This window comes from Dioscorea cayenensis, chromosome 14 (assembly GCF_009730915.1).
Source record: "Dioscorea cayenensis subsp. rotundata cultivar TDr96_F1 chromosome 14, TDr96_F1_v2_PseudoChromosome.rev07_lg8_w22 25.fasta, whole genome shotgun sequence".
Lineage (NCBI taxonomy): Eukaryota > Viridiplantae > Streptophyta > Magnoliopsida > Dioscoreales > Dioscoreaceae > Dioscorea > Dioscorea cayenensis.
In genome coordinates this window covers 20,195,235-20,218,641 of record NC_052484.1, presented here as the reverse complement: position 1 = coordinate 20,218,641, position 23,407 = coordinate 20,195,235, and the positions used below count along the sequence as shown (strand labels likewise).

Sequence of the window (23,407 nt, the reverse complement as noted above, 5' to 3'; positions counted from 1 at the left end):
ATAATTATCAAACCATCAAATCATTTTGTTTTTCAAGATAAAAATCCTTGAAAAGAGCTCCTTCTTTTCTAGTTTTTGATAGATGTCTTTCGAGAAAAACAATTTTATTGGAGTTCTCATTTCCCGAACCGAAGAAAATTTTGGAGTGATAACCGTGTTTGTGTATTCTGTCACTGTGTTTGCACTTGGGTTTTGTCAAACTAAGAGAATCAATCTTTAAGAGAAAAGTATGAAACCAAAGGTCAAAAGTAAGAAGCAAGAGGCCTAATCAAAGAAAAGTAAAACAAATGCAACAATAGTTGTGAAACATTACGATCATGACCTCAAGCTTGAGAAGTATGAAGATTTAATAATACCCAAAGCCGGCACCACTTTTTTGCTAAAAAATTATGTAATGTTGGAAAATTTTGCCAATATGTAAAGATAACGACTATGTAATTGTTTGCCACATTTTGAGAGCATTACTTAAGTGACCAGAATTTGCTTGATCAATTGTGCACATATCACCTTGCATTATTGTGAGAATAGCTTTAAAAAAAACTAATGATAGGAAGGAAGTAAGCATCGTTATTATTTATTGCAAAATAGAGTATTATATAATATCGTTATCCCTTTATTATAGCACATAAATCATTAACAATACTTTATTAGTGGCCAATATTTTTCATTTATGTTTAGTTTATCACTTTTTACCTTAGTATTAGGTTTTATTGTTCACATTTTGCTATAAATATGTAATATTGTACAATATTGTTCAAAATCTTATGTAACAAATTATTATATATAGGTATGTTTATTATGACTTCTATCTATTTAATTTGTAAAGAAACTGTTTATTATTGTACTATACATGTTTAGTTTCTTACACAATATAGTTACTGCCATGTTTATCTGTTTAATGCTAGGAAAGAATATTTACATTCCATATTATGCATTTTGTGCTAATGTTTGCTATTTTTCACCAATTTTTTGAACTAAATCCAACAAACCAGTTTGAGATTGATCTCATTAGTTTAGCACAAAAGAATACATGATGGGCTATTATAGAGCCATCAAGATTCATGAAAATAAAATGAACCTGAAAAAGAAAAAGGAACCCACTAAGAATAATCCCAAGTGTCACAAACAATCTCTGATACTAATGAATTTTATCTCTTAGAAGAAGCAACTTGTAGGTTTTGCACAGTTGGATAGTATGCAACAGATGACCTTGCCTATCTTTTTTAACTCTTATATTGACAAGTAATTAGTGTATTACTTAATTTCAGATTAATTCATTTAATATGAGTGCTTTTTATTTTATGTAATTTGATTTCATTTATTATAGTGTGTAAACATTATAGTATGTAAACATTTAGGTAATTTTTAAAAACATCACTGCTTAATGTAACGACAGAGACATAAAAAGATGAAGTTTGAAAATGAGGGACTGAATAGTATATAATTTTGTTTGAAAGAGTTAAAGATAAGTTTGAAAAGTGACAAGCAGTAATAAATAGTTTTTTCCTATATATATATATATAAATATATAGAAGGCGCTATAATATTTGTGTGCATATATAATCTGGATTCCAAGATGTCAATCGATTGGCATGTCATTGTTGCTAGTATGTCAATGTCAAATTTATAAGTCAATTTTATGCATGACTGTTTTTATTTTTAAAATTACCTAAAATCAGCTTCAATTGTTTAGCAAAAGAAGAGCTTAAATTGATTTAATTAATGATTTGACAAAATAAATCTCTTTAACAAAAAAAAAAAGTCATTTTTATCTAAGAGTTATTTTTTATTTTTTTATTTTTACAAAAATAGCAAACTCCATCTCATTAAAAAAAATTAATGAACTGACAAGTATAATAATGAACCAGTTACAATGAGTTATCAAAAACTTAAATTAACTTAGTAAAATATTATATTAGAGGATGAAAATTTTTAAAAACTAAATTAAACAAATAAATTTTTTTTATAGTGCTTCCTAGAGTAACGTAGAGGTATACAATGCCTCCTTTATAATTTATTTAAACTGTATTACAAACAGTATATGTTACAATAAACAATATTATTGCAGTACTAACTATAATATTTTTATTCAGGGATTTGACACTGCATTTTGTCTATCACCAGATAGATAACAATGCCACCAGATCACATATGGTTTTTATTTTTTATTTATTTTTTAATAAATTTTTATCCAAGATGTTGGAAATTAAAATGTTTTCTATATTTTAAACTAATCAAATTTTGATGTGAAAGATGCATTCCCAAATTCAACACTTTTGTGATATTGTTTTATGAGAGATTGAGATTCCCAATGAGCAAAGCAGAGAATATATGATGAGAGTGCCATGCGTGCAAGCTTTCATTGCTGGGATTCCTCTTCCCAATGGCGCAAACGACCCATAAAAATGCTTCCTTTTTAGCTCATCAGCACTGATCCTTAATAAGCTGAAAAAAAATATATGATTTTTCGCTTGTTTTTGCTGCTTCTCTGCCTTTGCTGACGAGCGTTGAACATGCGCATGAGAGAGAGAGATGGAAAGAGGGAAGTACAGGTGTCGGATGGTGAGGAAAAGATGACGACTTGGGTTGTTACTGTGCTTGCTTTACCATTTTGGGTTGCCTGGCGTTTTCTCTTGTGAACTTTGTTTGTATGTGAAGATGCCCATCTTGGGAAGCGGCGTCATTTAAGGCGGTTTATGGTTTTAGCTACCAGTTTCAAACTGTGATCTCTTTGGTTTCTTGAAGGGTAAGCAGTGTGATTCTTCTGAGTTTCTTTCCGGCTTGAGTTGTTGATCATGACTTTTGATTCTTGTTTGATATTATTCTTAAACTAAAAAAGCTTGCGGCTTTAGTGGATTCCTGCTTTGCCCGGCAAGTGTTTGATTAGTGTCTCTGAAGATTGTATACTTGGCCACCATAGGGTTTGTTTGATTGAAAAATAAGTAACTTTTTCCCCCACTGTCTCTCTACCTCTCTTTCCTCTTTATATCTAATCGGTACTTTGCCCGGCAAGTGTTTTATGTGAATTGAGTTTTTATTTTTATATTTGTACTTGGTCTCTTTGTTTGTTTTATAATTTTCATAGATGAAAGGGAAACAATTGTCTTGCAGGTCTTTTTTGTTTCTTGATTTGGTGCTCTAGGCCTTTGTTGGAGAGATGAGTGGAGTGGTGCAAGTTGCTGCAGTTGCTTCTATTTGCAGCTTGCTGCAGGGATGGGACAACGCAGCGATTGCTGGTAACTTGATACTATGTTTCATGTTTGTGCTGTGTTTTGGTTAAGAACATCTTGGTTTCCTTCTTGGTGTTACATGGTTGTGATTATCTTCTTCACTGTTGGTTCTTATATTTAATCATTGTATATCAAGTCAAGTTACTCCTCAAAGTTTAACAATAGACATGGTTCTTGCATCAGGAGCTGCTATATACATCAAAAGGGATTATGAATTGGAGAAGAATCCCAACATAGAGGGACTTACTGTCGCTATGTCATTCATCGGAGCCATAATCATTACGACTTTAGGTGGAGCAATTTCAGATTGGATTGGCAGACGGCCTTTGATAATACTCTCATCAGTTCTGTACTTCATTGGTGGCCTTCTAATCTTTTGGGCACCTAATATCCATGTCCTACTTGTGGCAAGGCTTATAGATGGGTTTGGAGTTGGTCTAGCTGTTATGCTTGTTCCTGTGTATATCTCAGAGATTTCCCCATCAGATGAAAGGGGATTTTTAAATACTCTCCCACAATTCTGTGGTTGTGGAGGGATGTTCTTGTCATACAGTGTGATTTTTGCAATGTCTTTGATGGCAGAACCTGAGTGGAGATTCATACTTGGAGCTCTTGCCATCCCCTCTGTCATTTCTTTAGCATTAACGATATTTTATCTTCCCGAGTCCCCACGTTGGCTTGTGAGCAAGGGGAGAATGATGGAGGCTAAGTTGGTTTTGCAGAGATTACGTGGAAAGGAAGATGTCTCAGGTTTGTTATTCATTGTAATATGATTTTCTCTTTTGCTTTTCCTCAGAATGAATAGCTCTTGTTGCGTTATGATTTATCATCAGAAAGCTAAGCCTGGAGTATAATGGAGCAATGGAGATATTCTAGATTTTGATTTAGAAATTGGGGAGCATGGAAGCATGTATAAATAACAATGTCAGTATTCTGATTTCTTAATGTGACATTATCATTGAAAATTCTAGAGCCTTGCTAAGCATATCATCGTGTGGAATATGCAATTATCATGCTGATCCATGAAATTGTTCTTTCAAGGAATTTTCTTTCGTTTTACTTTGATTTCTTTCATTTGATCAGCACAGTGGCAATTGTCTTGGTTCTCGACTACATTGATGCTTTAGCTCTACAACTCATATTAATTCTTTACCTAGCTTCACAAGGCATCTAGCTGTGTGACGTCCTTGTTATTATGAACTATATTGATTATGCACTCAATTTCTTGAATGAGCAGGTGAAATGGCTCTTCTTGTTGAAGGTTTAGGCACCAAAGGGGAGACATCCATTGAGGAATATATTATTGGATCTGCTAATGAGCTCACTGATGATCAGGGAGGTCCAACTGATGAAAAAGAAAGGAGCATATTATTTGGTTTTGAAGATGGACGCTGTTGGGTTGCACGACCCATAGCTGGACAAACTGTCATCGTTAGCCCCCTGGTCCAAGCTTACTGCCATGGAAATATAGATGATGAGATATATCTTATTAAGGACAATGTAGTCACTCTCTTTGGCTGTGTTCACAGGAATATACCTGAGATGGGAAGCTTACGAAGCTCAATGTTCCCCAATTTTCGTAGCATGTTTACTATCTCAGAGCAGAACCTTGGAACCGAGCAGTTTTATGAAGAGATTGGTCAAGTGGAAGGCGAGGAATACACAACTGAAGCTGTACCTTCAAATTCAGAAGAAGCCTTGCAGAGTCCATTGCTATCTCGCCAAACAAGTGGGGAAGGTGATGACATTGTCCCACTACGTGCTAACAACGACACTCTGATTAATATTCCAAGGAGTTTTCAAGGATGTGAGGTGATAATTGGCGGCACGGGAGTTGGTGGAGGATGGCAGCTTGCATGGAAATGGTCGGAAAGAGAAGGTGCCAATGGAAAGACTGAAGTAGCATTCAAGAGAATTTATTTGCACCAAGAGGCTATCCTTGGGTCAGGGACTGGTTCTAATGTCGGCGCTGTGGGAGCTGACCTCCCAGAAGTACCTGAGTACATCAAGGCTTCTGCTTTGGTGAGCCTGCCAGCTCTTTGTCCTAAGGAACTCATTGATCATGATCCATCGGGGCCAATTATGTTCCACCCCTTGAAAAAAGCTACTAAAGGGCCGAGGTGGAGTGATATTTTTGAAGCTGGAGTTCGCCATGCACTGTTTCTGGGGATCAGTATTCAACTTTTACAGCAGGTTTGAATGCTTATATATGGTTAAAGAAAGAATAAAACTGATCAATTTGCATGCACCTGTTACATATTTGATTGAATATTTATCTTGTTATGAATCTCCTTTTTAATAATTATAGTATCAGTGTGACACTCAAGTTGTTATCCTTCAATTTTACTATTTGACAATTGCAGGTGTTTACCACTTCTTGTGCCAATCTTTGGCATTATAAATACATGAACACTAGCATGGATATTAATATCTGTCTTTAATGATCTTAGAATTTATTATTTCCTGGCTTGAAATTTCGTTTTGCTGCAGTTTGCCGGTATAAATGGAGTTCTGTACTATGCCCCTCAGATTCTCAATCAAGCAGGAGCTGAAGTTCTTCTTCAAAACATGGGCATTGGTTCTGATTCTGCAGTTTTCCTTCTCAGTGCTCTGGTTACCATGTTGATGCTTCCCTGTATAGCTATTACCATGAGGCTTGTCGATATCATCGGGAGGAGGTCTTCTCTCTTTTTTTCATTCACATTGTTCAAAAACTCTTTCATGCTTCAAATTCCTTTGATCATTTAACTATTATTCTTTCAGGTCAATGCTACTTGCTACCATTCCAGTATTGATTGTATCATCACTAATACTAATTGCGGCAAACCTTGTACCAATGAGCACCATGGTCCATGCAGCACTCTCCACCATTAGCATCATCATCTATGTCTGTTGCTTTTTCTTGGGCTTTGGTCCAATCCCCAGCATTTTATGCTCAGAGATCTTCCCGACATGCATCCGTGGTGTCTGCATCAGTGTCTGCCTTCTTGCTTTTTTCATTGGGGCCATTACTATGACATACTCAGTTCCTGTTTTGCTCAATTCCATCGGTCTCGCTCGGCTGTTCGGAGTATATGGTGTTGCATGCATCATGGGATTGATGTTTGTCTACTTTAAGGTGCCTGAAACTAAGGGTATACCCCTGGAGATTATCACTGAACTCTTTGCTGTTGGTGCTAAGAAAGTTGCCAGAAATTCAAATAAATAACAGGACCGAGAAGTGCAGAGTGATCAATCTGAAGCTTAAATGTTTGTATAGTTCTTCAGAATGTTAATGGGCAGGGGTTGTAATTGAAGAGTGACTTTGTCATGATAGAATTGTTGTAGATTTTGATGAGGATGTTTTTAGATTCAGTGTATGTGTTAACAGGAGTCTTGTAAAGATTTTTGCAGTTTTTTGTCCTTGCCAAGTTTTACTGATTTGTGTGTGTGTGTGTGTGTGTTTTTTTGGTTTTTTTTCTTAGATGTGTGGGCAACAAAAGTAGTTTGGTAAAAAAATATATATAAAAATATAAACCAGGATAAGTGATATTATGGACAAGTAATTTTCGTAGCTGGTTTTTAAGGTTAGTTGTTACTCGGCCGTTTCTAAAATGGGGTGTCATTGTAGTTTACTCGTATTTTACCTCATATAAAAACACGATTGTGATATTTAAAAATCTTAAATTGAAAACTCGTTAATAACAATAATAGTAATATGTCACTAGTTGTAGGTGCAGGTTTACAATCTAAACCCTTCATCTGTTTGAAAGCACATGGATTTAACGATTAATTCTTAGTATGTGCGTACACCCTTAATATTAATAACATTTGTCGCTTTCATAAATATATATATATTTTTTGAGAGTTTAACTGTTTTATGTTTTTTTTGCAAGCTATCAAATGCTATAAATAATTTCATTAAAATATAATTAATAAATTAAAAAGAAAATAGATTTTTGAGAGGGAGCCAATCAATCTTTATTCTATTACTAAGGCATAAGAAATAAATAAATAGCTCTTCATATCGGATTTTTAAGGATCCGCATCCGCATCCGCATCCGCATCCAATAATTTATTGGAGGATCCGGATTCGGGTTTCGGGCCTTAATCCATTCCCAATCCACCAACTGGGCCATACGTCGAGGAGGGAGCGACCTTGGATCTCGATCGAAGATGGGGCGAGATGCCGCCGCCGAGGTCGCCGCCGCCGCCGTGCCACTGGAGAGCCGGCCAGGGATCATCCTCATCGGCCCCCCTAACGCCGGCAAGCGCACTCTTCTCTCCAGTAAGTCCCATCTCCTCTCTCTCTCTGTCTCTGTCTCTGAACTTGTATTGATTTTGACTATGGATTCATTGAACCTTTGTTGAATGTCCATATGAGTGTGGTAATGTTGCTTTTGATGTGCTCCTTATGATCTCTTTGAATTTTGCAATCTCTGAATCACCGGCCCCTCCAACGCCGGCAAGCGCACTCTTTGAATTTTGGCAATCAAATGATACTGTAGAGAAGTTTCAGTTTGTTGCCATAATGATACTTGTAAACCTTAAGCTAATTTGATTTCATTGTGCTGGTTTGGTATATGCTATTGCTGCTTAGTGGTTATATGTTTTCCTACACTACATATTCATAATCTGTTTGCTTTCTTTGTTTATATGCTTTGATCTATTTATGATGGTTTTTCTTATGATTAACTTATCTAAATTCCCTTAGGTCTCTCCAATTTATGCCTTTCTTTTGTATTTTGCGTTTAGTGTGTACTAAAAATAATTTCATTTAAGCATAGCATGAATAAAATTGAGTAATTTTCCACTGTTTTGGGTGTGATTCTTAGTGTTGGAACTGTACCCTTCTTACAGAGAATTAAATTGTATTGCTAGGAATACTATCACATGTTTTTTCTAAGTCAGTTATGTCACTTATGTCCACCAACAGATATGTTACTCTTATCTCTCTTTCTATGTGCAAATGGTTGATATTTCCACTCACATTGGTTTTTGATGTTTTGTTTGGAGGACTTCACTTATTGCTTCCGACCATGCTTCCGGTTTGCATTTTGTGATAATTCTTTGTTGATAAGATTTTTGTGGATTCTGCTGTATTGCTTCTGCTAATTGTTATTTATCAGTGGCTTCCTCTTGATTGCAGGATTGCTTTCGGTAGATATCCCAGAAACATGTGATTTATCAACAGGAGTACTCTGTCATGGGTATGTAATTTTTTGTTTAGATATTGGCCGGTTCATTTATCACTTAAGCAGTTGTGGTGGCTAATTAAGTTTGTGCCTGTGTTAATGATATTGTGGGGTTTCATTGACTGACTAGGTGGACTATTGATACAAAGTATTACTCAGCTGATCTTGCTATATGGACTGCCCATCTTCAGGAAGGGTTCTCCCTTGGAGTACTACCTGCTGTTGCACAGCTGTCTGCATTAGTGATGGTTTTTGATATGAGTGATGTTAGAGCCCAATCTGATACTCCTTTTTCTTCTTGTTATATATAATGATTTCTGTTTGGCTAGAATCTTATCAGTATCGTTGTCGCTAGCATCAGTTGTTACATGGGAGTATTGAGTTTGCTGCACATGAACTTACAATGCTATTATCATCTGCAGGAGTCTTCATTCATTGCCCTTCAAAATTGTGTTGCTGGCATTGATATTCAGAAGTTTGAGATATTACTGTGTGTAGGGAACAAGGCAGACCTTGTACCTGGTCATTATGCTCATGCAGAATATAGGAGATTTCTGCAGAGGCATGGAGAGTCTAGTAGTGACCCTCATTCTGAGTTCTTAAACTATGGAATTGATGAAACTGAGGGCTGTAGTTTATTGGGAGGAGAAGATCCAGTGTTGGAAATACGGAAGTCAAGTTTGGAATGGTGTTGCCAAAATAATGTTGAGTTCATTGAATCTTGTGCATCTAATGCTGCTTTTGATAAATGTAAGTTTCCTTTCTTTCTTCTTGTAAGGTATTTCACAATGTCTATTATTCATACTTGTTCTTATTTGATTGTGTGTTGACGATTATGGGGGAAGTGTTCTGTTGTTATTATTCCTTGTACCATTTGTCAACTGATGACTCTTTTTTATTAAAGGAAATTGTTAGATAAAATCGTTAGTCTAGCATTCTCTCATAAGGCTTTGTTTCTGGACAGGTTTATCAGTTGATGGTGATATGCAAGGTGTAGAGCGATTATATGGAGCTCTTTCTGCCCATATGTGGCCTGGAATGGTACTGAAGTCTGGAAATCGAATATACATACCATCCATGGTTAACAAGGAAGGTAAATTTAATGGTAATTCCTCTCTTTTTGCTAATTTGCATCTTTTAAGGAATAACACCATCACTGGTGCTTCTGGGTTGAATGCTAAATGATTAAGTCTTTCGTTGACTAACATAGGTTTTTTAACATATTTATTCATTTCATGTTCCAATTCTTTTGGAATGGCATCTTACCATATCTCTGTGGATTGCTACTTATCATTGTCAGAGATGACAGATGATGAATCAGATTACGAGATCGACTATGAGCGCTTATCAGGTTCTGATGAACCAGTAGATGACACGGGTGGTCCATCAAACTCAATCCAGGAGCCCTCAGTGAGTATAACAGAAGAGAAAGTAATTGATGTTGGAGCACATATCAGAAATACTAAAGAAATAAACGAGGGGAAGATTGACTGCCTTGGAGATGAAGTTGAGACATCGTCCGTTAAAGAACCAGGTAATGGTTCACATGTTCTTCCAGGTAATACCACCATAGAGAAAAGTGTGGAAGAAGAATCTTTCAGCCAACGTACATTGGAGAGGGATGCAGATCAGGAGCATATCATCGAGACATCGGCAGGACAGGTGAAATCAGAAGTTGAGAATTATGAGATATCACAGAAGGCTGAAATTAACGCAGCCAACCCCTCTGCGTCAGATGAGGATGATAGCCACTATGGGCTTGATGATCTAGAAAAACTTATGGGTGAGATCAGTAATATTCGTGATAACTCAAGACTGATGCCAGATTTCCAAAGGAGGGAAATGGCTGCAAATCTGGCTTTAAAATTGGCTACTATGTTTGGTGATGGCAGTGATGAAGATAGCTATTGAAAAATCAGAAACAAGGCAGTGGTGAAGCTTGTGTATTTTTCTTCACTTATTTTTACTTTGTTTTTTTTTTTTGTTTCAGAGCAATTTACTGATGTTGTTAACCTCCATACTTGCAGCTAAGTCCCCAACTGAGATGCCAAACTGCAGCAGGTTTTGGATTGTAGAATACGCTGCCCCCCAGATACACGCATAGCAGGTATATCTGATTGTTCTCTGAGAAGTTTTAGGTTTGAATTATTTGTAATATTAATATTATTTATGCGTTTGTATTTGGATGTGTATATTAAGTACATGTTCTCCAATACTTGAATTTATATGCATGCAATAAGTTAGATCATGCTTTTTTGTTATCAGATCCTGTTCGTGCAAGTGAATCAAAATCCAATGCTTAAAACTTGTTGGGAATGTATGCACTGATAAAACTGTCATAGAATTGCAATTTATAGTTTCAGGACTTCGTGTACTTGCTGATTCTTCCAAGTGGGCATAAGAATCACTTTAAAGCAGTCAAGAACTAGGCAACACCGTCCAAAGTGGCAGGTTTGCATTTGTTTAATTTGATGCTTATATGATGGTCTAAGGTGATAATCAGTCAAAAAGTTGGCAAATTGGCTGGACTGTATTGGATGTCAAAAGACTATAAAACTAGTGTAATTCACAAGAGAAGAAAAAAAGTAAAATAAAATAAGGGTAGGAATAAAATTATTGTATGGATATTGTTCTCTGTATTGGGTTGAGTAAATGGATTAAGAATCCTAAGCCTTTTTTGACAACCATTATGTTTTTATTTTGAGGTGGGTTATTCATGAGCCAACAATTTTTTTGGTAAATAGACAAGATATATGTTTTTTTGCTGTTGATCACTATTTGTTATATCACGCGTGAGGTGGGATTTGAACATGACATTCCCTATGGGTTCCAATAATTTCTTTTTAAATAGATAAATTATACCATTCACCACATCATGTCTGGAGTAGGATTTGAAGACACGACTTCCCACATTCCTGGTTTACTATGCTTTGCGGTTGGGTTCCACCAATATTGGCCCCAACATTTACTTTTTATTATTAATGTTTTTTTTTTAATTAACCGTCTTATCTTCGTCATAATTAATTGTTTCCTATCATCCCTTGGTGTTGGTGGTGGTTTATATAGATAGATTCCCTGACAAATTGAGTTTCTTGAGAAATGGTTTTTCTTCCTTATAAAATACATCAAGACATCAATCATGTCATTTTGGGACTTTGCTTGCCAGTGGTCTGTGTAGATGTTGAAAGGTAATTTCTCATATCTTGTTGAAGTGGCATTATATTCAGCAATTGATAGTACAAATCGTAGATCTAATGGCCATTGTTGAAATTAAGTTGTCTTATCAACATCAAAGATTAATTTGATGATAAGATTACTTTCTGCCACTAGGTTCTTGATGGTCCGCACACAGCTCCTTCCTCTAAAATTAAATATATTAATTAACTCATAAGCCAATAATTTTAAAAAAAAACCCCGAGAAGTTTAGGCTACCAAAACCAATGATAATTTAATAAATTAATTTAAAGACTAATAAATGTGACAAATTTACAATATATATTTTTTATAAAAATATAATTTAAAAGATTCCTTCCAACAACCTTGTTCACAAGGAAGGCGGTGGCTTAAAAAAACAAAGCATGTGTAAACCTCGGCGAAGTGAAGCATAGATGAGATTCATGCATTCAAACGTAATCACTACTTGCATTTACAAAAATAAGTTATTATCTGTGATTCAACTCCGAGATATATTATCATTTGTAATGTAATTTTGACGGAACAGTCAACTCCGTCAAGATAAGATTCAATACATTCACAAATAATTATTATTTACATTGGTTAAAATATCAAAATAGTCCATCTATTTTGTGTTTTCCGTCTTTTTAGTCTCTCTAATATAAAATCCGTTTTTTTAGTCTTTATATTTTATATTTTTGTTTTTTTAATATCTCTAATTGACAGATCTGTTTTTTTTGTCCATATAGTTGATGAACTAGAAGTAAAAAAAATAAATATATATAAATACGAAGATCAAAAAAGATAAATTTTATATTAGAAGAACTAAAATAATAAAAAATAAAAATACCATTTTGATATTTACACCTATATACAATTATAATAATAAATCATGATCCAAAATTCGAACACTCTCACGTAAAGAATTTCATCGAAATTCGGATAACAATAGCCACGTGGTCATCAGGACCCTTGATTGCCTTTTTAATTTCTATCAGCCATCCCTATTTACATACACGTCTCTTAAAAAAAAATTTAAAAAGAAAAGGACAAAGGTGGTGCGTGCTAGGGTTAGGGTTAGGGTTAGGGTTAGGGTATGAACCTATTGGCGTTAGTGTCCTGGTGAGCCTTGGCCCCGCACTCGACCGACGCCGCCGCCGAAGCATCAGAGCAGGCACCGCAACGCTGGCACCGTGACGGCGAAGCTACGGAGGAGAGGACCAACACTTGCCGGCAGGAGGGGCAAGACGAGTGAGAGCCAAGCCACTTATCGACACACCGGACGTGGAACCCATGCCCGCACTGCGGCAAGATCCGGATCTCTTCACCCTCCGCGAACTCTGCCAAACAGATCGGGCACTCAGCGAGCTTCGCTTGAGCTGCAGCGGCGGGATCGAAGGAGAGCTTAGGGAGAGCGCGAAGGGTCTTCTTCTTGAGACCCTTGTTTGACGCCGACGTGGCGGCGGCTGAGGGATCGGAGGAGCGGCGTATCCAGGCACATCGAGCAACGAGAGCGAGCCCGACGACGCAGATGAGAGCACAAAGCAACGCCGCAAGGATCACCACCACATCCGAGTCCACCGTCACCATTTCCGGCGGACTCATCGCCGTCGCCGCCGACGAGTTTTTTCCGGCGGCTTCTTGAAGATCTCTCATTAGGGATCGCATTGGATGGAAGTGCAAAGGTAGAAGGGGGAGGTTGAAGGAGCGAAACTGGTCTATTTATATAGGTCTTTAAAAATGGAAAATATGAAAAGGACCTGGGATTTGAGGTAAATTACGAGAATGCCATGAAATTATTTGGATGGACAGAATTACCCTTGAGCATGGGGGCGGTGGGGCCCTGGGGATGTATGGCATTTTATACGGTGGAGGAAAGTGCTGTGCTGTCGTGGGTCCCGCTGGAGTTTGTGTGGGCCCGTGACACGTGTGTATTTTAACACGTGGCACTATTAGTGTCTGTCCGTTTGTTCTTGCTTACGTGTCCTAGCTAACCAATAATGGTAGAGTTCTGCAGCCCACTCTACTACTAGCTTCTGCCGACCTATCTAAATTAAAATATAAAAAGTAAGTTACAGTAATATATTCGTGATAAATAATTTTTTCATTTAATACATATATCTATTTTTATTTTTTACACAAAAACCATACTAATTTTTGATATTTTACTCTTAAAATTTTTGAGTAACTTTCACTGTATTTTTACTGTGTTTTTTTACATGAATGGCAATTTTAATAATTTAATATTTAATTTATATTAATTGTATTATGACAAAATTTTAACTACTAGCTGTAAGAAGGATTTAAGATGTATCATATAATGAAATGATATCCATTAATTTTTGATAGAGTAACATAAAAGAAAAAATTTATGTAGCCTAGCCCAGATAATTGGGATTTATGGTTTATTATTAGTGTTATATTATTTTTATATTTCAACAATTGATTTATTTGATGGAAATTAAGGAGTAAGTATTTTTTTTTTTTTTGGTGGTGTTTTATTGTTTTTCACTTATTAATATACTGTGGTTTATCAATTTTTTTTTAAAATAAAAATAAAAATAAAAAATGTTTGAGTTCTCATTGATAAATAAATACCTAATTAAAAGGCTGACAACCTAGCAGTATTTTGTCTTATTATGAAAAATGAGGGTAAAATAATCAAAAGGTCTTATGTTTAAGACCCATTGGAAATAATAATGGTAACAGGTCTCTGATTGTGGGTGCGGGCTTGCAATCTAAATTTTTTATCCCTGGTTAAGGTATGCAGCTTGGATGATTAATTACCAATTTGTGCGCACGCCCATATAACACAAATATATATATATATATATATATATATATAATACAAATAACTACTTGAAGATCAAATAAACAATTTAAGATATTTTGAGATATTTGAAAACGAAAATATTTAAGTAATTGTAAAGCAATGTGAATATGTTAAAAATTATTATATATACATGTATGGAAACAAAACTGTAAATAATAAATAATAAATATGCTAATCCCTCAATAATTGTAAAGGAAATCTGAAAAGATGTTTGAAGAGAATATTGTTGCTTCTCAAGTAAAGAACAAAGCTATGTTTTCTTTTCAAATCCTTTTCTCCTTTGGAACTTGGTTTCAAAAGACAATACCTTTCTTCACATTGACAAATGTGAGTTGTCTCATGCCAACCCTCACTGAACATTCTCTGTCCAATTCAAGCTTTAAGAATCTTTTGCCACTTTGCAAAAGATCAAGAGAACATTTTGTTTGCATTTATCAAACATTACAATATTTACAGAATCATTTTACAAATGACAACAAGCTTGAAACTTAATTTTGAAGAGCAGGACTTGCAAATGAGAAATCATCTTAGTCACTGTTTTAATCTTCTTCATCCTTGATGTGTATTTCTGAATCAGAATTTGTGCTTGAGTGATGAAGTAAAAATGATGTTGAACATGAAGTAACCATTTCAGTATCAGTATCTGATATGTGATGATCATAATAGTGTTTCAACTGTGAAGGTTTTACTGATTGGCCTGAATGTCCAGTGGTTTTATACCGATGAAATGGATGAGAAGAAGGATTAAGGCTTGTAACGTTTGCGTGTTTTTTCCTTGCTTTTTGCTGCCATTTCATGAGTGTTTTCGCTGTCTGTGCATCGAAGATTTTCTTCTTCATTTGACAACCCATCTGTAAATAAAGATTCTGCAGAATTATTTACTGTCTATGTTGTTGGTGATGAAATAGTACTGAATTGATGATCATATGACATGAAAGTTTCTGAAATAATTAGCCGGAGATACAAGTGCATGTAGTCGTAATGTAACATAGCTGCACAGGAATTGGACTCCAATTCTGTAAGAATTCAACCGACGGGGAGAATTGTATATCAGTAATATTATAAACATAAGAATTATTTCATATAAATCATACCCGAAGTAGAGTCTCGCGATCACAAGCTTAAAGTTTTCATTGAAACATGAATGCAGTCCGAATTCGTACTGTCCACAGAGCAAGTGAAATGATGCATCTATGTTGATTTTGAAAGATGTATCCAGATTATTTGGAAGAATAAGGCTTACCCATATCCATAAGAAGTAGATTATTTGGAATCCATTCTGCAAAAAGAAATTTTGTGAATGCTCAGAACAATTATAATTTTATGGTTTTCAATTTGCAAATTCACAAGATACCTGAAACAATGTGAAATGCAGCAGAAACAGAATAAGATGAGGACGACCAAACCAGAAATGATTGCCACTGAGATGCATCAGAGGTATTCCACGGACAACTGAATGGCTATCTTGGATTTCGATAGCCATCTTTGTTACGATACTCTGCAGTTTTGTTTCGACTGCTAATATTATCTGCATAATTGAATACACAATTAGAAAATTGGCGGACTTCACGACGGTTCTATCTTGTAGCATTTTGCTGAAATTGTCTCACAATTAAGGGAACAACAGACACCTAAAAATATGTCTGCCATATTGAAAAGAAAAAGAGGCTGTCATTGACTGATAATGCAGCAAATCAACGTCTTTTTTTCTTTCTTTGGATGCAGTAAACTCTATATGACTTACTATAAACATCGAGTAGCAAGAAGATCACAGCAGAAACATATAAGCTAGGACTGGTAAGTCATCAGAAAATAAAATTAGTATCATTAGAAAAAAATTTCATTCGATTTGTATCGAGAACTGATTATTAGTAGTGATGATACTGATTATTACCTGATTTCCACAATTACCTTGAAGTCATCCTCCAATGACTTTTTTATTTATCCTTGGAAGTTGAACTTCCAGCAGCTAAATGAACCTATAGACATCAATTGTAAACTTCTGAAAGTACATGATTCTGATACCTTGTTTAGAAAATTATAAACTTACCATGATGAAACCATGTCACATTGCCAAGTAATCTGCTTTCTGAACAGACCAAAAGAATTGCCAAAAAAAGCTTACCTGAAAATGTCAATCTATAAATCACATGAGACGTAATGTGCAAAAGATCTGACTATGAAAATTCCACAGATTCAATCAAGAAAATGTCTTACAATGTAGAACAAGATAGAGATTCTATTCTGGAAGCTCAAATGCTGCTTCACGAAAGACGTATCTTGAGCAAATCTGAATCTCAAAGGATCTACAAGGTTTCACGAAGAATTATTCGAAAGAAATCAACACAAAGACAATTACAAGCTACTGTTTGGTTGATGAATACCACTTGAAAATTCATAGTTGGTTGATGTTGTTTCCTTTTCCCACTCTTTCAATTTCTGAATCTAGAAGAAAAGTTTCAATCACAATTCTTATGGTTCATCAATAAAATCTCATGTTCTTCCTCACCTTTGCTCTTCCAAGGGACATCGTTGTAGTACAATGAAACACATGAAAGAATGCCAAGAAAAATATGAACATGTGTATCTGATGAAGTGCTTCAGATGAAAAAAGAACCACCTTCCCCTATATTAACATTATGCATTATCGAAGAATCGATATGATAACATAAGATTTATAAAAAACCCAGGAAATTGGAAGATAACTCACAGAAGAACAAACAGCAGATAAAATTCTATGGTGTTTATTTTGGACTGCAGCCAATGTCTGATTTCTAAGCAGACATGACAGCATCACATTTGCTGCTTTCTCTGGTATGCAGATTTTAGATATGTAGTTCATTCCAAAAGATAGCAAGAGTGAAATGAAACCAAGAATTATCAACTCTACAAACAAAAATCAAAAATAATTTTTTTTTAAAGAAAAAAACTAATTCACATCTCAATTGGTTGTTTGTTTATTTGAAGTGATACCTGATTTAATCCTCTCAAGTGCTTCAAACAGAGGCTTCTTGTTGTTATCTGTGAACCACTGCAATGAAAAAAGCTGAAAACTGTTAGTTTCTTCAAAGTATAAACAATGAGATTAAAAAAAGAATGGAAAGAAAGGAATACATATTTGGTACCTGTCAAATGAGATGAAGTCCATTTTTCAAGAAAAATAGAGATAAGAATGAAAACAGCACAGACTAAAGCAACTGCCAAAGTGGGAGTTTGATCCACCTTTCTTTCATTTTCAGCACCTCCAGCCATTGACATCATCACCACAAAGCTTTTCTGTTTTTGTTTTCTTTGAGTTTGGATTGAGAGAGAGATGATAAACAGTTATGATAATTCTAAATAAGCAAGAGATTTTTATTTTTTTATTTTAATAGTTGAAACTGAGGCAATGGCAGTTCTTTGAGGACTTAATGTTGCATTGATTGTAGTGTGTGACTACAGGTTTTGGGTTTTTTTCTTTGTTTTTCAACAAATGTTTGTGAATGCTTAGTAGGAATGTTTGATATCTTGTCATTTTACCTTTTTTTTATTATTGACAAACTTCTCCATATTTGGAAGGTGATTAATTTAAAATTTTTTTTTACAAAGACGACAAACACAGTCAAAAAATAGACAGGTATACAATTGTATTGAAATGACACTTCGCTACATAAAATATAAATAAATAATGAATACAAACTCAAACATAACTCTTACAAACAAATAACAAATATATACACAAGTATTTTTCTTTTTTTCTTAAAAAAAAAAAGACCATAACCATAATCAAAGAAAAGACATTACAAAAATACAAAGATTAAGGAGAAAAGAAGGTAAACTCAGCATTAGAAACATGAACATCATTTTCACTCTTTCTTAAAGGTTGTCTATTTGGTTCAAAATCAGAGGCAAATGAAGGTGCTTCCATTTCAAATATCTCACAATCTGAAGGATAAAAACCTGGGGAATTTGGGAGACTTTCAACATCTTGAGCTGGAGCTGGAGATGATGGTGTTGATGAGCTTGATTTATTATATGTATTATTATTGTTATATTTGTGAAGTAGATGAATGGGAGATGATCCTCTACTTGGTGTGTTTTCACCACTTAAATATCCAGAATGAGAAGTGTCAATGCCTGCAATATTATTCCTCTGCTTCTTTCTCTCTTTTGCAGCTTGTCTCCATTTTATCAATGCTTTTGCTGTTTGTTCTTCAAATATGGTCTTCTTCATGTGTGATCCCATCTGTGGTTTTATTCCATTTTAAACAACTTTCTTTTAGTTCATGCTATATATATATATATATATATATATATGGGTAAATATCAAATGCCTACATTTTTAGAGTTACTATTCTCTGAAGATGTTTAATAATAGCGGTTACACTATCATCTAATGACCAGTATTTATACTAAGAATTGTGTAGAATTATTGTCATTTATTGTGTATGATTACTATTTAATATTATTTGATACTGTATACAAAATGACAGTAATCCTTAGATGCAAATTCAATATCACTATGGCACGTCCTAGAGAACGTGCCCTCATATATATACTATATTTCCAAATGAAGTGATGCTAATTGGCTCCCACATTAACATCTACATTATTCTTTTTCTTGTAAACTTTAAACTGTAAATTTTACATAAAACTTAGTTGAAATTAAATTTAACTAAAATATCAAGACTTTCTTAACTTGAATGTATATTATTAGGATAACCAATAATTTTTCAGACGGGTTAAATTGATAAATATGGATTTTGTATACAAGTTTAGATCTCTAATTGTATTAATTTAAGCTTTTAGATTGAATCTAGTATTGAATAATATATTTGGTTTGCATGTACCATGTATAAATATTTTTTAAATATAAGTAATTTAGATAAAAACGATGTTAATTTCTATAAATTATGTTAATTTGTATTCCTAGCCATAGATTCTTTATTCTCAAATATTTTCTCTAGAAAATAAAATAAAATGATCATATATTACTAAGTCAAATGTACATGTTAATTGTATTTTTACATGAGTTTATACACACAATTAGATTGTGTGCCTTGTGACTTGTATGTATGGAAAATAGAACCATGATTTAAGATATATTTAAATAATGATCTAATTATGCATAATTATAGATTTATTATATATATATATAGATATATATATTAAAAAAGAACTTACTTGTGTGACCAATGCATAAAGAGGAAAGGTGATGTAGCTACAAAGAAACTGAAGAGCCACACCCAACACAACCTTCACCACTGTCAATGTTAAATTATCATGGAAACATGTTTTTATCCCAAAAGTATACTGCATCACAAAATTAATTTTTTGTTTAGTTATTAAGAAAAAAATTAACATTGAGATCAAAATTAATAATCACAGAGATTAGTCACTATTTAACATACCGCAATCCACAAGAAGTGAGCCAATTGGAATGCATTCTGCATAAACAATTAACTAAACATGGTTAATTGATTAATTAATTAATATAAACTTTTAAATTGATAATTACTTTTACCTCAAAAAGAGTTAAGTGAATAAGAAAGAGGATCCATTGCGGGCGATTAAACCAAAAGTATTTGTTACTTGGTTCCACAATTGGTACTCCTCTAATTACTGTTGTTCTGTTTTGGATTTGTTGAGCCATTTCCATTATCACAATTTCTAGCTTCATTCCCACCACCAAAAGAACCTATCAAACATTATTCAAGCATTTTAATTTTTCTTTATATATATATATATATATATTTGGGGATTACTATGATTTTTGAAATACAAGGTTTTTACAATTAGCGGTAAAAATGCGACCCAGACGAGTGTGTAATAACCTACAATAAAAAGCAGAGAAAATTATCATTAAAAATAATTCAATGATGTTTTTTTTTTTTTACAAATATTGAACACCAAAAATCTATTTTATCAATTTAATTTTAAGAAGTAGAAGTATAGTTAGTGATTACCATAAACATCCAAAAGAAGGATGATGATTGCAATGAACCACAAAGGAAGGCTGTTGCATATAACTTTGTTAATAATAATAATAATAATAATAATAATAATAATAATATTTGGAACATACCTTACACCAACAACAATCTTGAAGTCATCTTCTAGAGATCTCTTGATATATTTATGGAAATTGAATTTGCTATTTGGGGCAAGATGTGCCTATATTTTAGATTCATTAATTGATGAAATTTAAAAAATAAAAATAAATTTAATTTTATATGAATTATGAGATGAATAATTAAATAAATTAATAGGAAAATAATTACATTGATGAAGCCATGTCTCATTGTCAAGTAGTCAACCTTACTCACTGATCCAAAGAACTGCCTAAAAAATGCAACCTGTTTTTCCAACACAAAATTATTGAGTTATTTGTAAAACTTTAAAAAATAAATCAATCAATTAAATAAATTTGATTTTTATCTAAAATTTAAAATAAAGTTTTATTAAATCTTACTATCCATCTGACTCCTGGTGTGCTTGAGAGACCTATATGTCTCTTTACAAATGAAGTTTGATGAGTAAATCTAAACCTTGAAGGATCTGCAATATTTCATCAAACTTTAAAAATTAAAAAATTAACAAAAAAAAAAGAAAGTAAAATATTGATTTTTTTTTTTACTTACCATTTGAAAATTGGTATTCAAGTGATGAAGTCTCTGATTCCCAAGATTTCCATTTTCTCATCTATAAATGATTGATGAAACCTTTAAAAATTAAATATTTGATTTTTTATATGAAAATTAGAATGAGTGATAGCTTTATTTGAAAATTAATTTGCTTTAATGAGAATAATATTGAATTAAGATAATTACTTACTTTAGCTTGGGCTAAAGCCATTGTGAGAACACTGTATAATATATGAAAAACAGTAAGAACAAAGATGAATATATGCAACTGATGTATTCCAGATTGTGATATTAATGCCACTTTATCCTGTAAAAATGTAAATAAACATCTATAAATAATTCGATAATTTAATATTAGTTAATTATTTATAAAAAAAATTTAAAAACTACTTTACATGGAATCTCGAGCAATAGTTAGTTGTTGATGATGCAGCTAACATTCGGTGAAAATAATGTTGATCTTGAACCCATAATAATTTTCTTCGTCTATCATGATTATCATCATCTTTGCTAACACTCATTATCTCCTCTTTGCATGGAAGGAAAGTGTTTGCAACTTTCACAGGGATGCATATTTTGGAGATGGGTACTTGTCCGATGGTAAGAAGTAGAGATATAAACCCTAACAACATTAACTCTGCATACAATACAATGGTAGTAGTAAAAGATTAAAATAAAATGTAATACATAAAACCTAATTTACATAAATAAAAATAATTAATAAATATAAATTTATTCTATTTATTTTAAAAAAAGGTTTATTAACATCAAAAGTAAGATACCTGCTTTAATCTTTTCCAAAGCTTCATTCATGGCTTTCTTCTGTCGTTTTTGAAACCACTGCATATATATATTTTTAAATTAATGCCAGTTAATATATATATATATATATATACTATATATAATACATATTTGTAAAATGTATCATGAATTATTTAATTTTTAATTTAACTAATGAGTTATACAAACTATTTTTTTTTTATTTTTTTTGAAGTGAGGAGCTCTACTTTCTGTAGTATAAACTAATTTATTTTCACAATGTAATTCAAACTAATCTGATTTATTTTCACAATATAATTCAAACTAATCAGTTTGATTTTAGGCCATATATATATATATGTATAATTTTTGAGTAGTATAATTTTTCTTCTTTGTATTGATTCTAAAAAAACTGTAACTCTAAATAAAACTATGTAAATTTTCTAATCTTCTTAATTTGCTTTATGTTTTCTATCTCCTTTCGGTCTTTATGCATCCAATACTAGTACATGTATATATTTATAAAATAATATTTAAAATATATAAATTACGTAACCTTTCCAAGGCTATGAATGCCGTGTTCCATGGCCACCGAAATGAGCACCATCACCGCGCACACCACCGCCACCGCCCATGTCGGAGTTTCCTTCAATGACCTCTCTCCGGGAGCATTCTCTGCCATTAATTAAAGACCTAATTAATTAACCTCTCTTAATTTCTCTTCATCTCTTAACTATATCATACCTTTAATATTTATATTGATATCAAAACAATTAACCCCTTGACTCCTCATTAGGCTTCTAATAACTTTGACTAATTATTTCTATTTATTTTTTATATTTTTATATTTGCTATCAAACGGAGCCGGCCATAAATTCCAATGGCATTAGTGGTTTAATATTCTCGATTTATATTAATTTATATAAAGTGTTTGCAATGAATTGTTAGAGTATTATTCTTGTTCTTTTCATCCATGTGCTTATGTTTGTCCATTTCTTGTTATATGTTGCTCCATTTGGATTATGCTTGGGATTTTTTTTAAATGTTGTGTTATAATATCATCACACGCGGTTTGAAAAGTTAAGACTGGTTTTTAAAATAATAACATTTTTAAAAATTAGTGGAGGTTTAAAACTTTGAGACTTGAGTAATTGTAATAAATCATTAATCAACTTAATAATTTTTTTTTTCAACACTTCATAAATATTTCTGTCATATATATATATATAATATTTGATAATTAATAACTAATAATCGATTGAAGTTGTTCTAAATACAACTCCACCTTTCATGTGAATATATCAAAGTATTTAAGATAAATGCAATGAAAATGGCTTAAAATTTGTTATTTTTATATTTACAAGAACTAAGCATAAATAAAGCGCTAATAAAAATGTCTTAATTTGTTTAGACTGGTTCAAAAATTTTGAAAGCGTGTCAACTTTAGTAATGATTAGGAAATGTTTATTAATGAGGAAAGTAAGTTAAAATGCCATGACATAATTAATTTTCTCATGCTTGAGGAAATCAACTTGCTAAATGTTCGATTAATTACAAAGTAATCATCTTAATATTTTAATTTAGTTTTATTAGTTTAATTTCATTTCACTCAAT

At 33.1% G+C, this 23,407-nt stretch overlaps 5 protein-coding genes across 13 annotated transcripts; 2 read left to right on the top strand and 3 right to left on the bottom strand.

Moving 5' to 3' along the window:
- The first annotated feature begins 2,345 nt into the window (after nt 1-2,345).
- On the top strand, nt 2,346-6,659 carry LOC120275812 (monosaccharide-sensing protein 2-like). Of its 4 annotated transcripts, none has more exons than XM_039282522.1 (6): nt 2,346-2,746; nt 3,143-3,236; nt 3,414-3,980; nt 4,468-5,423; nt 5,721-5,908; nt 5,994-6,659. In XM_039282522.1, the coding sequence occupies exons 2-6, from the start codon at nt 3,158-3,160 to the stop codon at nt 6,436-6,438; spliced, it is 2,235 nt and encodes a 744-aa protein (XP_039138456.1). In that variant the 5' UTR covers nt 2,346-2,746; nt 3,143-3,157; the 3' UTR covers nt 6,439-6,659. The 4 variants fall into 4 exon arrangements, with proteins under 4 accessions (XP_039138456.1, XP_039138454.1, XP_039138455.1 ...); XM_039282520.1 differs by having other exon boundaries at nt 3,112-3,236; XM_039282521.1 differs by lacking the exon at nt 2,346-2,746 and adding an exon at nt 2,828-3,008 and having other exon boundaries at nt 3,112-3,236.
- Nucleotides 6,660-7,331: 672 nt separating this feature from the next.
- Nucleotides 7,332-11,071, top strand: LOC120276395. Of its 6 annotated transcripts, none has more exons than XR_005541235.1 (8): nt 7,332-7,497; nt 8,359-8,419; nt 8,535-8,670; nt 8,827-9,154; nt 9,369-9,509; nt 9,705-10,336; nt 10,432-10,511; nt 10,762-11,071. XR_005541235.1 is itself a non-coding variant. In XM_039283124.1 (7 exons), exons 1-6 carry the CDS (start codon nt 7,386-7,388, stop codon nt 10,313-10,315), a joined length of 1,377 nt encoding a protein of 458 aa, XP_039139058.1. In that variant the 5' UTR covers nt 7,332-7,385; the 3' UTR covers nt 10,316-10,347; nt 10,432-10,668. The 6 variants fall into 6 exon arrangements, 3 of the variants coding, with proteins under 3 accessions (XP_039139058.1, XP_039139057.1, XP_039139056.1); XR_005541234.1 differs by having other exon boundaries at nt 9,705-10,347; nt 10,768-11,070; XR_005541233.1 differs by having other exon boundaries at nt 9,705-10,347; nt 10,762-11,070.
- A 1,444-nt stretch (nt 11,072-12,515) lies between these two features.
- LOC120275844 (RING-H2 finger protein ATL8-like) lies at nt 12,516-13,380 on the bottom strand. The gene has a single exon (XM_039282557.1). It carries the CDS (start codon nt 13,244-13,246, stop codon nt 12,668-12,670), a length of 579 nt encoding a protein of 192 aa, XP_039138491.1. The 5' UTR covers nt 13,247-13,380; the 3' UTR covers nt 12,516-12,667.
- Nucleotides 13,381-14,925: 1,545 nt separating this feature from the next.
- Nucleotides 14,926-17,719, bottom strand: LOC120276246 (MLO-like protein 8). The gene is made up of 12 exons (XM_039282969.1): nt 17,526-17,719; nt 17,385-17,442; nt 17,122-17,297; nt 16,921-17,037; nt 16,796-16,856; nt 16,629-16,717; nt 16,537-16,550; nt 15,766-16,006; nt 15,655-15,690; nt 15,506-15,573; nt 15,367-15,427; nt 14,926-15,262 (listed from the first exon to the last, which is right to left on the bottom strand). Exons 1-12 carry the CDS (start codon nt 17,670-17,672, stop codon nt 14,951-14,953), a joined length of 1,380 nt encoding a protein of 459 aa, XP_039138903.1. The 5' UTR covers nt 17,673-17,719; the 3' UTR covers nt 14,926-14,950.
- A 451-nt stretch (nt 17,720-18,170) lies between these two features.
- Nucleotides 18,171-22,492, bottom strand: LOC120275953 (MLO protein homolog 1-like). Its single transcript, XM_039282692.1, has 14 exons — nt 22,350-22,492; nt 21,817-21,874; nt 21,430-21,671; nt 21,225-21,341; nt 21,032-21,092; nt 20,863-20,948; nt 20,672-20,746; nt 20,476-20,564; nt 20,357-20,406; nt 20,184-20,224; nt 19,915-20,088; nt 19,802-19,837; nt 19,575-19,703; nt 18,171-18,636 (listed from the first exon to the last, which is right to left on the bottom strand). Exons 1-14 carry the CDS (start codon nt 22,473-22,475, stop codon nt 18,208-18,210), a joined length of 1,713 nt encoding a protein of 570 aa, XP_039138626.1. The 5' UTR covers nt 22,476-22,492; the 3' UTR covers nt 18,171-18,207.
- Nucleotides 22,493-23,407: the final 915 nt, after the last annotated feature.

Excerpts from the sequence above, each read along its gene's own strand:
- LOC120276395 (XM_039283123.1), top strand. The coding sequence starts at position 7,386 with ATGGGGCGAGATGCCGCCGCCGAGGTCGCCGCCGCCGCCGTGCCACTG. Across the intron at positions 7,498-8,358 it reads CAAGCGCACTCTTCTCTCCA|GATTGCTTTCGGTAGATATC; the intron begins GTAAGTCCCATC and ends TCTTGATTGCAG. Across the intron at positions 9,155-9,368 it reads TAATGCTGCTTTTGATAAAT|GTTTATCAGTTGATGGTGAT; the intron begins GTAAGTTTCCTT and ends GTTTCTGGACAG.
- LOC120275844 (XM_039282557.1), bottom strand. The coding sequence starts at position 13,246 with ATGCGATCCCTAATGAGAGATCTTCAAGAAGCCGCCGGAAAAAACTCG.
- LOC120275812 (XM_039282522.1), top strand. The coding sequence starts at position 3,158 with ATGAGTGGAGTGGTGCAAGTTGCTGCAGTTGCTTCTATTTGCAGCTTG. Across the intron at positions 3,981-4,467 it reads TGGAAAGGAAGATGTCTCAG|GTGAAATGGCTCTTCTTGTT; the intron begins GTTTGTTATTCA and ends TTGAATGAGCAG. Across the intron at positions 5,909-5,993 it reads GTCGATATCATCGGGAGGAG|GTCAATGCTACTTGCTACCA; the intron begins GTCTTCTCTCTT and ends TTATTCTTTCAG.
- LOC120276246 (XM_039282969.1), bottom strand. The coding sequence starts at position 17,672 with ATGATGTCAATGGCTGGAGGTGCTGAAAATGAAAGAAAGGTGGATCAA. Across the intron at positions 15,428-15,505 it reads ATCGCGAGACTCTACTTCGG|AATTGGAGTCCAATTCCTGT; the intron begins GTATGATTTATA and ends GAATTCTTACAG. Across the intron at positions 15,263-15,366 it reads TACATGCACTTGTATCTCCG|ATGGGTTGTCAAATGAAGAA; the intron begins GCTAATTATTTC and ends CTTTATTTACAG.
- LOC120275953 (XM_039282692.1), bottom strand. The coding sequence starts at position 22,475 with ATGGCAGAGAATGCTCCCGGAGAGAGGTCATTGAAGGAAACTCCGACA. Across the intron at positions 21,875-22,349 it reads GCATTCATAGCCTTGGAAAG|TGGTTTCAAAAACGACAGAA; the intron begins GTTACGTAATTT and ends ATATATATGCAG. Across the intron at positions 19,704-19,801 it reads CTCACTTCTTGTGGATTGCG|TATACTTTTGGGATAAAAAC; the intron begins GTATGTTAAATA and ends TTTGTGATGCAG.